This window comes from Coturnix japonica, chromosome 11 (genome assembly GCF_054131305.1).
Source record: "Coturnix japonica strain WE chromosome 11, WE-NBRP24, whole genome shotgun sequence".
In the NCBI taxonomy this organism is placed as follows: domain Eukaryota; kingdom Metazoa; phylum Chordata; class Aves; order Galliformes; family Phasianidae; genus Coturnix; species Coturnix japonica.
In genome coordinates, this window is record NC_140673.1 from 28,456,388 (window position 1) to 28,471,270 (window position 14,883).

The 14,883-nt window shown below is 47.9% G+C and overlaps 1 protein-coding gene across 3 annotated transcripts in view; it reads right to left on the bottom strand.

Annotated features, from left to right (window-relative positions):
- The window catches only part of NEGR1 (neuronal growth regulator 1), a 160,629-nt gene that overhangs the window by 80,006 nt on the left and 65,740 nt on the right, over nt 1-14,883 (bottom strand). For all 3 annotated transcript variants that reach the window (XM_015870907.3, XM_032446132.2, XM_085512456.1), the window contains exon 2: nt 3,078-3,310. In XM_015870907.3, coding sequence (XP_015726393.2) covers nt 3,078-3,310 — 233 coding nt within the window. The remainder of the gene's footprint in view (nt 1-3,077; nt 3,311-14,883) is intronic.

The following is a 14,883-nucleotide window of genomic DNA, read 5'->3' on the forward strand; positions in this document are numbered from 1 at the left end:
ACTTTGGAAATCTCGCTTAAATCTTGCTTAAATCTAAAATACAGGTCGTGGTTTCCAACTGAATCTGTAAATTGCACTTAGGGAGACAGCTGAGATATCTGCACACACAGTGTGTCAGTGGGCATGGTGGGCAGTACCCATGGATGGCATGAGTAGAGCATGAGAGGTTGGGGCTCACCTTGTATCCCCAGCCCACCTGAGCCCTCCCTGGTGGTTGCACTGCAACCCATGCAGCGCCACCCCCAGAAGCCAGCAATGTGCACAGGCAGAATAACAAAATAATTAATGCAGAATGGCAAGAGGTATTTCATTTCTTGACTTCACTCCAGCAAACAGCTGAGAGTTACATCGTCCGCAGTTCAAGGCTCTGCAGATCGAGCACCTGGCTCTGATGTAGATGATGCTGATTACAAACTCCTACCTTCTAAACTTGTAATTAATTACTTCGTAATTCTCACTTCTATTTAACAAGGTCACCAAATTAAGGAAACAGGATTATCTTCCTGTTTTTCATCTGGGTTTTCTTTCTCTGATGTAAATTGGGGCTAAAGGCATGTTAGGATTTTTCCTTTTTTGCCAATTATCTCAGTTTGTTTTCTTGGTATATAACACTTCACCCATGCAGTCAGTAGCAGTGACACCAGCTTGTCTTGGGGTTTCATAAGGGCTCTGGGCAGGGGCTGGAGAGGTGGCATTCCCCATCAGGCTCTGCTGGTTGCCAGCTCAGCCATCCCACCAGGTGGGCATGGGGCAGCAGCTGCTTCTGGGCAGCCCACAGCCATTAAGCATGACCCTGGACATGGTGTTTTGTGCATGAGATCTGTGGTTTAGTCTGTGAGCACACAGCATTTAGAGTAACAGCCAAAGCTGCGCTTGGGGATGCTTCTGTCATGAGCCAGAAAACAGATCAAATCAGAAGGGAAATGACAGAAGTGTGATGAACTTGCTGAGCACTGGGGCCAATGACAAAACAGGAGCCATGTGTACGCTTAGCCAGGTTATGGCCATTCTGTGGCTTGGACCTCTTTGCCTTTCTGTGTTTTACTCATGGGAATGAAGGCACTCTATAGTGCCCACTAAAATGTATCCATTCTCTGAAACACTCGATAAATAGGGTCAGAAATTGTCAGCCCAAGGAGAAGAGCCGAAGATATTCAAAACGAGACCTGCTGGATCTGCACATGTAAAGATCTAATGAAACAGGGAGAGAGGCTGAATTGGATGGACACAGCTTTTGAAGTGGGATTTCACAGCAAACAATTTTATAGTCTGCAGTTTAACCTATTTGAGAGCTTATGATCAGACCTAAATGATTGTCCATTCAATTTACGAGTCCCAGCATACACCCCTGGCTCCTCCATTTCTGTTTTTCAGCAGGAGAAGCTCTTCTTTCAGCGTTATTCGATGGAGCGCAGTCTGTAGGGCAGGGGAGTGATAAAGGGCTGCGCTGCTGCCTTTACATTTTCCTTTGCTCCCTCTATTTCATGTGCTGCTCCCGAGCAGCTGCCGATCACTCATTCACAGCACAGATGGGAACCCGGCCCTTTGATGGAATGATTCCACTTTGGCTAAAGATCTGCTTTGCCCTTCATTTATTTTTCCCCAATAGAAAGAAGTCACTTCTAATCTTTCAATACAAAATCATGAACGGCATTAAAAGCAAACATAAAACCACCTCCATGAAATGTTATGATGTCATCCCCATGAACCCCATGCTACTCGGAAAGCAAGCATTAACTGCAACACCAATTAGCTGTTTGATGTTCCCTTTACAGCCTGTTACTTTCAGGCAGCTCTGTCTCCATCTCCCACTATGCGTAAACCCCCAAACCCGTGCCCTCCAAGCCCAACTCCTGGCAATGAGGCACAGGCAGAAAGCAGCATGAGAGGAAGGGCCTGGAGCTGGGCAGAGCAGGGCAGAGCTAGACAACCCCATGCTCAGCTTGTGATGACCCACAGAGGGATCCCACCCACATGGGGCAGGTAATGACAGCCCACCTGCCAGGTGTGCACAGCAAAACCCTCCCTGCACAGCTGGCAACTGTTAATATTGTTAGCAAAAATACCTCCAAATAGGAGCTACAATGGAAAGAAATAGCCCAAATGATCGCAGAAAACCAAACCAGTCTTGGAGAAATGCAGTATACATACAACTGAAATAATAACTGATGCTGTCACTGCTTTTTCCCTTCATCCTCCCAGCCCAGCTGCATGCCAATGCCCCCCACCCTCCAGGAGCAGCACACACAGCTCTGCACGCTCACGGGTCTCTGGGGAACGCTGTGGGGACCACACAGCAATGGCTGGTGCTGGTGGCACTGAGATTTTTCATGCAACAAACGCCCTCGGAACCGACCAAGTAGAGCTGACACACACAGCACCATGCTCCGGAGGTCCAGCGGTTAGGAACAATTAGTCAGAGAAGCATTTCGTACCCATCATTTGTATGTGTGCCATATGGATTAATAGAGATTGCCATTTCAGTTCCTCTGTTTTATATTCATTGCTTTATCACTCATAAAAATGCAAAAGAAAATGTTAATGATGATTACACCAAAGACTAATAAATTAAAGCCTTAGGTTATACTTTGCATTTCTGAAGATATAAATGCAATCGCTTAATAATTATGCATATTTTAACTATTGAGTTATTATTTCTCTATATTCCTGTAGTTAGCCTAATTAATTTTAAGCTCCTGTTTATATGTTTTATAAATGCAATTAATTTCCAACTATTTTCTTAGCCCCTCGTGCGCGGGCATTAACTATCGTGCAGACAATCAGAACGAAGGATTGCTCACCCTGGAACAACACAATCAATATTACCTCCACGCGTAATGCTGGCAGCTCAGCTCGAAACAGAAAACTGCCTCATGGAAATAAATGGACTTTTCTAATTAAGGACAGGCAGTACTTCCATGAGGAAGCTGTGGTGTGGATGAGACGAAAGCTACGAATTGGTACAGCAAAATCAGCCTCTGTTTGTCTTTACTTCTTTAGTTTGGTGTTTGCTATTGAACCGTGCTGCTTTTATAACATGTCTCCAACATCCATTTGCAAGTAGCTTAAACACATACCTTGCACAGTTAGGTGCACCTGCATCGTTCTGGGAGTGTGCTGGGTTTGCACAGAACAGGTGTAGGGACCGTCATCTGTCACGTCCACGTCCTGGATCTGCAGGCTGTACTCTCTCCTGTTGGCTGTCGCGATGGAAACTCGAGGGTCCACCGACCACTTGTCACTGCCAGCAAAAATAATACTCGAGCGGTTCAGCCACGCGCCTTTGGAAGCTCCATCTTCCAAGTAACACCTGGGGGGAAAAGGGAAACCGTAGGTGTGAAAACTCAGACTTCCTGAATACCATTAGCCTGCTATTGATTTTTAGATTGAAAACAGCTGCAACGCCTTAGAGTTGAACTTCAGACTATGTGGGGCACTTGTTAATTCACAAACTGTTGTAAAACCAAGAGCCCGTAAAAACAAAGCACGGTTCTACAAAATCTATTTAGAACATTAGCAGCATGGTACTGACACAGGGAGCCATGATTTGTTCATGATTTGTTTGCAGTGTCTTACTTGCAGACTCATACAACAATCACTCATAAGAACGGGGGCAGTGACACCCAGCGCCCTACAATCAGATGCCCCCCAGACAGATCCCTCTTTTTCTAAATGATAGCTCAGGAATGTTCCTCTATAAGGACTTTTTTTTCTCCCCAGCAACTACAAAGTGTGGCCAGAGACTGAAAATACATCTGCCTGAGGAGTGAGGCAGCCCTCCTGCCCAATACACTGGGGTCTGAACACAGCACTGGCACTGCGGGCGGGTGCACTGGTGCAGGTACTGCCAACTGCCTGAGAGCAGTCAGCTGGAAAACACGGAGAACGAGGTGTGCTGAGAAACCTCATCTGTAGTCTGCTCCACCATCTCCAGAATCAGAAACCAGTAGGAGTATTAAAGGTCAGCGTTAATTGAAAATCTTTTCTGTAGAAATGCAACCAAGAAAACCCACCAACCCTACAGCTGGGTTTAACGGCAGCATAACCTTCCACAGAGGCAATTAGGCACTGCTGTAGTCAATATTCTGTGCTCCGCATTAGAAAATGTTTGTAATTCTCTCCAAAATAGCCTATCACCTCACGTCGCTCACCTGTACTCTGGGATGAGCAGAAATGCTCTTTAAGGTGTGCCCCTGACTGGTCCCGAGGGCAGAGCCACACCCAGAGCAGTGCTGCACCCAGGGCAGCTCCTTTGGCTTTGTGCAGGAAGGAGCCATTGAAGAATTGTGGTAGCACATCCCAACAGCTGGATTGAATGCAACCACTGAGCCCAAGGAGGTAGGAAGGAAAGCTCACAGCATCCCCTGGGTGTGGGGCTGAGGGGCCCTGCCCTGAGCTGTGGCAGTGAGCCCAGCGGCTTTGGGCTCTTCTTTCTGAAGGTAGGGACACCAGGGACAGGTGGGAGAGCAGGGGACAGGAAGGGCAATAATGGCCACTCCTCAGCCCCATACACGCTGTGGCAGCTGCTTAGCCACTGCTTGGACAGTGTCACTATCATAGAATGACAGAATTACTGAGGTTGGAGAAGCCCTCTCAGATCCCCAGCTCCACCTCCATGCCCACTGCCCACATCCCTCAGTGCCACATCTCCAAAGCTCTGGAGCACCCCAAGGATGATGACTCCACCCCCTGGAAAACCTGTGTTAGTGCTGAGTGCTCTTAGGGAGAAGAAATGTCCCCTAATATCCAGCCTGAGGTCCTGACATACAACCTATGTTCCATGTGGCAGCAATATGGGATCAGTGAAAATCTCAACTAGGGATTCACTCCCGACCTTCAGCCAGAAGGATGACTTCTATGAGCAGCAACTGAAATCCTGAAGTAGCAGTGAGTGAGAATAAAAACACAATAGGAAGAAAAATAGTGAACACCAGCACAGCATGGCCGTATGATGTACAGAGATGCTTCACACAGGAAGAAGAACACAAGCACGGTTCTTAGCCATGGGCAAGGAAATGTTGGTCTTCAGAAGAGGACAGGAGAGAGGAGATGAGACCCGAGCAAAAGAGAACAGCAACAGCTCAGGTAGGGAGCACAGGGCTGGGAGGGGCAGCTCAAAACCTAGATGAGTGCTGCTCCTCTGTTTCCCATACAGATGACATCAAACATAGAGAGAAAGCAGAGCAGACAAGGGAGAGAGCAGCAGAGAAAGCTGGAATGGTCTGAGAGAGAAAAGCCGCAAATCCAGCAGCGTGGGGGGTTTGCTGGGGAAAAAAAGAGAAAGTGGTACTTTGTGGCTGGAAAATAATCACTGTATTATCCGTATTTAAGGAAATGAGGAAAGCGAATCAGGCAAATTTTCGGCTAACCACCGGGAGCACAATAGAACTTAAGGCTTTAAAACGACTTTAAAAGTTTAAGGAACGTAATTCAAAGTGCAATAGACTAATGGGACATTTTTATTTGATAAAGAGGTTTTTCACATGAAGGAAATCCAACAGAAGGAGATAATGCGGTAAATCTCTTTGATAAAACATTAAAATAGTGCAACTATGGAAACTGTTAGGTAGGAGAAAATGGTGATTTAGTGGCTTACGCATACGGCGGCATTGTTTAATGGGAAAAGTGACATTTGCATTAGAAATAAGAAACCAGAAGCGTCAGGCTGAAATTCTTCACAAATGATCATGAAAATAACTATTCAGTCATTTAATTAAGGGTCTCATCATGGAACCTGAATAGACGGGCAGTTCAGATCGAAGCCACGTGTGATGTGTAAGACGTATGAATGGAGATGGCAGATCCAAGTGTCCCTCTGAGGGCGGAGGGCTCTGCAGAAGGCTGTGAATCCCAGCAGGGCTCTGTGGGATCCGGATGTGCCAGGAGCAGCTCTCTGCCAAACGGATCACAGTGAGCAGCAGGCTGGGGGATGATGAGGAGCTCGGGTGCTCCCCAGAACCTCTGCAGTGTGTTTCTGCAGCAGCTGGGAGAGTAACTTATATACCAATGCTCCTGGAGGGACAGCTCTATGTAGCTCCTTCACTGGTGCTACTCCTTCATTTCCTCAAAGGAATCTCTACAAATGCACTGAGCAGGTCAGGTGTGGAGGCACACCAGGTCCAACCACAGATGGGATTCAAACAGCATTCTTAGGGAACAGCTTCTTCCTTGTACATTCCTTCAGTGCCCCAAACAACCCCTTCTCTGTGCCAGAACTCACGTGAGTTCCCTCGCTGTGCAAGAAATGATTTGAACATGTTGCAGAATGTGGCTGAACCCATTTGCACAGGACAGCCTTTACATTACACAGGCTGGTACATGAATTGTATGCAAAGGATGATGCATAAACCTACTCCATGGAAGAAGCAATCCAGTGATTCACCTAAGAACTGTTTTCAGTGCAGCCAACTGCATTTCTGTGCACCATTCACTTCTGCTTTCCAGAATGCACACAGCTCTGGAGCAGTCTATGGGCAGCAGGGCTGCAGATCCTCACACACAGAGTGGGTGCTGCTCAGGGCTGCTGCCTGCATACACAGCCTACAGTCTGCATCCAACCAGAACCACCAAGCTGAGCGATACAAAATGATGACTGGGGTTTGCACTGTGGAAAATTTCCCTTGAGACTTGTGGGCCTTCCAGAGAACTGAAGCACATACAACCTATGTTCCACATGGCAGCAAGAAGGGATCAGTGACCTGGCCTTGAACACCTCCAGGGATGGACGGGGCATCCACAGCCTTTACGGGCAGCTGTTCCAGCACCTCACCACTCTCACAGTAAAGAACTTCCCTCTGACATCCAACCTAAGTCTTCCCTCCTTCAACATAAAACCATTTCCCCTTGTCCTGCTGTTATTTGCCCTTTCAAAGAGTCGAAAGATTGCTCAGTGAACCTGAGAACACTGCGATGAGTGTGAGCAGAGCTTGCTCTCACGTGCATCTGCCCCACAGCTGTGCCCCACAGCACCTTCCTGCCCACTGCTCTGTGCTCAACACTCTGCAATGCTGTTCATCCATCTGTACACAGCACCACCTATTTCTGTAAGTTAATACGAGTGCTGTAGCGCAACTAAGGAAAATGCTCCTTAAGCAAAGGAGATCTTTGCTCTTTTTGCCTCTGCGTTGCTTGGCGAAGGACTGATTAATTTATAGCTGCACTCAGAAGATATTTCTCCTATTTTTATACTTGGAAGATTGGATAAAACCTACCCATTTTTTAACTGATGATTGTAATCAGGAGTTCTCTACTCTGGAAGCACAAGAACTAGATTTTAATGCTAGCTGTCACATGGATGAAAGTATTTTACTACTTTAGTATTTTTCTAATCATTATTAATGGGGCCGATCTGCTGTAATTTGTAAGTATGGAGAAGCACACTCTCGCCCCAATTGCTTGAGGTTTTTCATCCTCTGTTGTTCTCCCCCTTCCCCAGCTCTCAAGCCACATTTCCCAGTAATTAAAGCCCAGAGCCACTCATCTCCATGCACAAGGCTCTTCCTGATGCTCCACTGGGGCTACACACCAACCCCCATGGCGGTGTGCTGGACACCAGCTTGTCCCCAGCAATCTCCAATACACGCTCTGAGGGCTGCATCTGGATAGCACTTGTCAGTACTTAAAAATTACAAAACAATCTTCATTAAATTAAGACCGAAAGCTACCATTATCCTCAGCTCTCGTGCAATTACTGACTTGACCTGAATTGCAAAGCTGCAGGGATAAGTGCATTAAATACCGGCTCATACATCTGGAGCTGAATTCAACCCGCGCAGCCCTTTCAGATGCCACCACATCACCACATCAGTGTGTCACCACGTCACTCCCCCTGACCCCTCAGCCCCGGGCCCTGGGGTGCAGCAGGCAGCAGAAGGACCAGTGCAGGGACAGCACCATGGGGCACCGCTGAGATACTCCTTCACAAAGTGCAGCCCCCAGCAGCGAGGAACGCTCAGGGTAACAATGGCCCCACCTCGGTGTAGCTGCCTCTCTGAAACCAGCAGCCCTGCTGTGACTGCTTCTATGCCAGTTACCAGAAGCCCTGGAATCCTGCCTGTTCCATGAAGAGCCAGAAGAACTTGGCTTGAAGAGCCCTCGTGGTTGGGTGTAGGCAGAGCTGTGGATGCTGAAGGAGCGGAGCTAACACCCCCCTGGAGCTCCCTGCAGTGGGTGAGCTGCCCCGTGGCAGGGCAGGGGGGAGCAGGGTGGGAATGCACTGACGTGCATCTCCTGTGAAATCGCTTTAGGGATGAGCTATAGATGCTTTGGATTCAAGGAAAACAATGTTTCCAAAATTCTTCTGCTTTAAAAAGAGATTTGCTTTGAGCTGAGCAGCATGGAGGAGAAGAGCAGGTAGGGGTTCAGCCCAGGAGAACAGCAGAGGGTGAGAATGGAGCAGCTGAGCTGCAGACCTGTGAATGGTGCAGAGACGTGCCGAGAGCTCCTGCAGAGCCTCCATCCATGAGCTGCTGAGTGGCTGCTCCGGGTTCTCCATGGGCTGCTCTGAGGAACATCTCAACATCTGCCTGATGGAGTAACTTCTGAACAGACAGCTCACGTGGACTGAGTTGAGCTCAATGAACTTCAGGGATCCCTCCCAACTCATGACACTATAATTCTGTGATTGCAGGCACTCTTTCCCCAGTCCAATTGTGACCAGACCACCCGTGTCTCCCACAGCTTTGCAGTTCTCACAGAGCAGTTTTGGACCCACCCAGGTCCCCCTGCTGTCCCCATGTCTATGCTGTTTTCATACAGGAGGTTAACAACAAGAAATATCAATAGCATTTTAGTCACAGAATCCTGAGAGTTGGAAGGAACTTTTACATCTAAATCCTAACAAGACTAATATTTTTTTTCCCAAAAAAGTCGAAATTCAGTCTTTAGGAAACGTGCAGATGTGGAGACAACCTGCAGAGGGAGCCTGCTGTGCCATGGATACGCAGAGATGCAAAGAGATGCGCAGGAAATGTTGGGGGTCTGCCAGGCAGGAGCTCAGCAGTGCTGGGGCTGGGATCCCATCACAGGGCCCTGTCCCATAGCAGCAGAGCAGACCCAGTGTCAGCGAATGGCATCCTATTGTAAGGGCAGTGCCTCGGAGTTACCTCTAGAAGTGCTTTCTGCTTAACCACCCCAGCGGTGATCAGCTGCTTCGTATGAGTGCTCCTTCCTGCACAGCTCACCCCACAAGCTGAGCTGCCTGCCCTCTGCTGCCTCGCAGCAAGCAGAAAATCCATTGCACATGTATGTGCTACATGTCTGCAGCAGCACGGGCTGAGCCAGGAGTAAAGCAAAGTGGAGCTAATGGATGGAGATTTCTGCTTCTTCCAGCAGAAGAAGAGTTCTGCAACCAGCAGCTCCCAGCAAACACTTGTGAACTTTTCAGCATTTCACTTCAAGGCTCTGCAGACGTGTTAGCACTGCTTTGGTTACCCCACGCTGCTCAGGCCCCACCGCCTCTACCAGGTCACTGTATCACCACCACATCACCATGTCCCACATCACCATAGAATCACCAAACCACAGAATGGCTGGGGTTGGATGAGACCTCAGGGAGCACCAAGTTCCAACCTCCTGCCAACCACCAGATGAAGTCCTGGCTCAGGCTGCCCAGGTTCCCATCCCATGTGGCCCCGAGCTCCTGCAGGGATGGGGCACCCACACCTCTGTGGGCAGCACGTTCAGCACCTCTCCGCTCTCAGGGCAGGGATGGATCAGTAGAGAATCAGTGCTACACAGCATGGGGTGACTTATTTAACTCAAAGTGTAATTTTGTGTGTGTTTATCTCTGTGAAAATATTTTAACTCTCCTTTCAAAACATTTTCCCAAACATGGGTCAGAACATTCGCATTAATTTAAGCAGACACCGTTCTAATTCTGTGCTCATCTCTATCTGCACCGTGGGGTAATCTTAGGATGAAAAGGGTAGTTAATTAATTATTAATTAAATGACTAATGAAGGATTAATTAAAGGATTAAATGAAATCCCTTTGGACTACAGGACACGAAGGATGAGCTCAGGATGGCAGCAATGTACTCCGCAGTGTCACCAAGGCTGCGCTCTCAGCCCACATTGCCATTGGAACCAACGGTTCCCCAGCCGACCCATCCCCACACACATCTGGCAGGCAGGGTGCAGGGAGCTGGGCAAAGCCTCTCCTTCTGCCCCAGCCCACATTGCATGATGGTTTCAGCAACAAAGCAGCAGAGAGCAGCGTGCCCTGCACAGCCTGCACTGCCCACAGCAGGACACGCTGCTGGTGACAGCCCCCAGCTCAGCAGTGTTATTTGGTGCTCCCATGAGTGCCCACTGCTGCTGCCTCTGCTACTGATTGATTAACTCCTTTTGTGACAAAGAAAAAACAACTTCTGCAAATGATGCAGAAGAGTTCTCCCATGCAGAACAGTCAGCAAACCACTCGCTGCATGGCTTTGGCTTTGTTATTTTGTGCTGTTCCTTATGGGAGTGTGAGAAGCTGGGAGCCCCACTGTTGGTGTGGGAGCAGTGAGTGCCTCTGCAGTGACCCCTGGGTCTGGGGCACACTGCTCCTTTGTAGGAGATATTTCTCCTAACTCCCAGCCAGAACATGGTGCTGTGTAATGGGTAACATGACCAGACTGCTGCCCCACCAGCTGATCTCTGAGTGTCCAGCTTTTACATTCCACATCTTTCTCTTGGATTGGCGATTATTCACTTTAGACTTAATAAAAACCAACATTCACAGTGAATGAAAGCAAGCTGGATTTTAGGATTTCCTTATAATAATATCTAGTGTACGGATAAATAGGATACACAAGACAGAGATAATCGTGTACCATGTCGTGTTCCTCATCAGATCAGCTCTGGCCCGGGGCTCCTCCCAGCAGCCCTGCAGGATGGGTCTCTCCAGGGTGGTTTAAGTAAAATAATAGAGTTAATGACAGAAGCAAAGCTACCTGGAGAGGTGCAATTCATCTCGGAGTGCTTCGTGCCATTATCTTAAAAACATACAGTGTAGTAATCACTTGAAGTAGTGATAACACATAATTGTATGCTTCTCATAAATTATAGGTGAATGGGAGTTTCAGCTAATGAGTGCCAAATAGCAGCTCAGGAACTGCAGTGATTACAGAAGATATGGTGATGAATGCATTTATTATTGGGGTATTGCAAATCTTTTTCTAGCAGAGACAGAAGTTGGGGAAGAGTAGCCAGCACAGCATGCGTGCATGGCCTCACTGCTGTCACACCGACACTGCAGAGCTGCTCACAGCACAAGGGAGCAAAGTGAATGTCCACATCCCTGGGCATGCACGAGGTTTGTGTGCCCTGTGCAAAAGACAAGTGTCCTCAGCGCGGCACTGACTCTGGACACCGACCCTTGTGGGGACGCAGCACTGGCAGACACCTCCTGTCATGCTGGGGAAGGGCAGCAAAAGAGGCCATTCCACCAGATCCACTTCTGTGGAAGTATCTGAGGAGTTATTTTCATCCCACTGCAAAAGGAAAGTAAGATTTAAAATCTCAAGAGGCCACCATGAAATAGAATTTTCCACCCAAACTGATAACCAAATAATTCACATGACTGCTACTAGAGCTGATACACGGTTCCATCTGTGCTTCCCTCTTGGAGCACTTAGTTTGATGATACGCTGCTGTTTGGAATCTTAGTAATAAATAAAAATCAGGGAAATCCAATTGTGCTGCAGCCCTGACTGTAATGGAGCTCTCAGGAGGAGGATGAGCTCTGTGCCCACAGGAGGGAGGTGAGGCTGGTGGGGCCCACGCAGCGCAGTGCTCTAGAGAACTCAGAGCACTCTGTGGGCTCAGGTGTGTTTGTATTTTCATCTCTTACAAGATATATCCCATATCCAAGTCTCCCCAATCACTCACATTTAAAATTTAAACAAATATTTTGCCATGCAAGGTAGTGGATAAGATTCAGAAAAGCACCTGGTGCTTTTCCTTCTGGCTTTTATGGAAGGAAAACGTGGGTAACCTGAAACTCTGTCCTCCTGCCTTTAATGCAGACTGTGGCCACGGTGTGGTCATTCTGTGTCCATGGTGCAGAGACGGACTGCAGACTTGTCAACCTTCTTTCTATGTTCCTGGTTGACCTCAGCATGGCCAACACCTCACCCTCACCTGTGACAGCCTTGCCAGAACTACAGCACCACAATTACCTGTGACCAGTTGCTCCATGGCTCCTGCAGAGCTCAGAAGCAATCCCACGCACTACACACAGCGATGTATGCAATGTCTGATGTCTGCCTGATGTCCCCTGTGCAGAACCAGGTCCTTGGGTGATGCCTATCATGCAATGTAGTCCCAGCTCAGGTTAGGCAGCGATCCCGCGAATGATGAACAGTCACAGAAATTAACTGCACTCCTTTGGGATGCTAAAAAAGGCATTTCTCACCACAGGTCCTTTCTGAAGAAATAACTAATGGAGTAGAGCGCACAGAAGGATGAACAAACCCTCCCCAAAGCCATCTGGTATCCAGTGACTACCTACATGCAAATATTTGTGTAAGTCCTGAAAAATCCTTTGTGTCATTTGAATCTGCTCCTGGATGACTGCAGCTCTGCACGAGCGCTCCCAGGCAAAGTTTGATGCAACTTGACAACATTTGCATAACCTCTGTGTAGGAATGAAATGTTCTTGCGTCGTTTCCTTTAACACATTACCTATAAACAGGCTTTTAAGTAATAACTACTGGGAATTCCTTTTTTCTTTTCGCTTTATATTTTCCCTTTGAAAAAATACCCAGCCGTCTTATTCATGTACAAAATATGTAAGCTGATATTTTACTTGTAAAAGAGGTGGAATGACAGAACCACGTAGTTTGAAAGCTAATGATTTCACATCTCCAGTGTCACGGAACAAATAGACTTTTCAAAGCTGAATCAATTATTGATAAACTCTATATGTGGTATATTAAAATGTAGGGTGTATTAACAGGCCAGGTAACACACTGCAAAGCATACAAAGTGCATCGAAATTCATGTTTCTATAGAACAGCTGCAAACAAATCTCCGTATGTTTTGACATTAAATGGTGCCTTATTGCATGGTTTTGACTTGTAAAATCAGTGCTGGCCAGAGAACAGCTGTGTATGCATTTAGTTTATAAAAAGCTGAAGGACTGGAATTAGAAGTATTACCAACTACGCTGGGCACATCTATGTCCCACCGGCACAGGTGGTACTAAGAAACACCCAGTGAACAACCAGGCCAGTCAGTGGAGTTGTGCTCTTCTCTACCCCAAGCTATAGGCTCCTGCACTGCACAGCACAAAATGCTGCATGACCATCCAGTGTATGTAACCGTATTGTTACGTACAGCTGTGCACATTTCAAATGATAACTGAGTTGGTAACTACATCACTCTATATATGCATTGCTACACAGTCATTATATAAAATCAATGATTCCTACACCTTTTCAGGAGGCTGCCTAAGTTACAGTTAGAATCAGCCCTGGCCAAGCCCAAACACAGCAGGACAACATGCTGCACATGCTGGGAGGCGGCTGCTGAGTAGCATGAGTCCCCACAGAAGGCAGCGTTCCACCTCGCTGTGCCAGCTGTGCCAGCCATGCCATGCATTCCAACCATGCAGCTGTGCCAGCTGTGCAGCCATGTCAGCCATGCGGCTGCAGCCAGACGCTGTGTCCCTGCAGTGGCTGCCCAGCCAGGCAACCCAGTTGTGGTCTCTCTCCCTTGGTCTTTGAGTGTCCCAGAGTAGAAGTGGGAACACTTCACTGGAAAGAGCTACGCAGCAGCCCTGTCTTGTTTGAAATTCATCCCACACGTGCACCTACGCATGTATTGATAAATATTTATTTAAATTAATGGATGAAATACACTTCATTCTTTAACCCCCTGAGCCCCACAGGAGCCACTGAGCAGGCACAGCCCCGAGCACCCCAAGCACAGTGGGACATGGAATGACAGTGGGTGATGCCACACAGAGACTGGGAGCCTTTCAGCAGGAACAACAGCCATATGGTTCTTGATTAAATATATCTGGAAGGAATTGAACTGAACTCAGACTGCTGGGATGGAGAAAAAAAACCACAACACCCAAACAAGCAGCAAACCTGACTGTGGTTCTGGGCAGAAATAATTGAAAGTCCATGCGGGACCTCACCATGACATTTGTGAAGTCTGACTTCATTAAAAACAGCTACATTGCATCTGATTGCTAATCCACCTTCCCTGCTCCTGCCCAGACAAACACGGTGAATGCTGCTCGCCAGAACGGCTCCAGCTGCCCGCCCACTCCGTGCCATTTTTAGATTCCTGGGCTTCCTTTCTCTGCTGTGTTATTAATGCAGCAGCCACGCTCAGATACCGTAGAAATGCTCAGAGGGCCACGGAGCAATGAGCGGCGCTGCCCTCAGGTGTGCACCAAGTCAGAGCTCTAACATCACCCCGCAGTGCAGCTCCTCCTCCAGCAGAGCCCTCGGCTGTTCAGCCTCAGCAAGTGCTGGATGGGACCAGAGAGTTCCCAATAAAAGCAACCTCCCAAACAGATCTTCATATGAGAATTAGGGTCAAAGACCTTTCTCTAGCATCTCATCAAGGAAGGAAGCAAGGAAAAAAGGCTGATCCCCACAGGCGGTATCACAGCTGTGTGCAGTGCTGCTGGTGCTGCTGCAGGCTGCAAGAGGAACTGGCTGCACGGGCTTCAGAACGTGCTGCAGCAATGGGAGGAACGCAGCCAGCCCGGGGTGGTGAGCTGGGATGGCTGCGGGATGTTGGCTCTACGTCTTCTCAGTATTCTTAAATATATATATTTGTACCATAAATAGCGCAGCTCAGAATGCGGTTATTAATCTTTGAGAGCCGCAGATATCTGAGACTAATCAGCCTGTCTCTCATAAACACTATCTGCAACTCC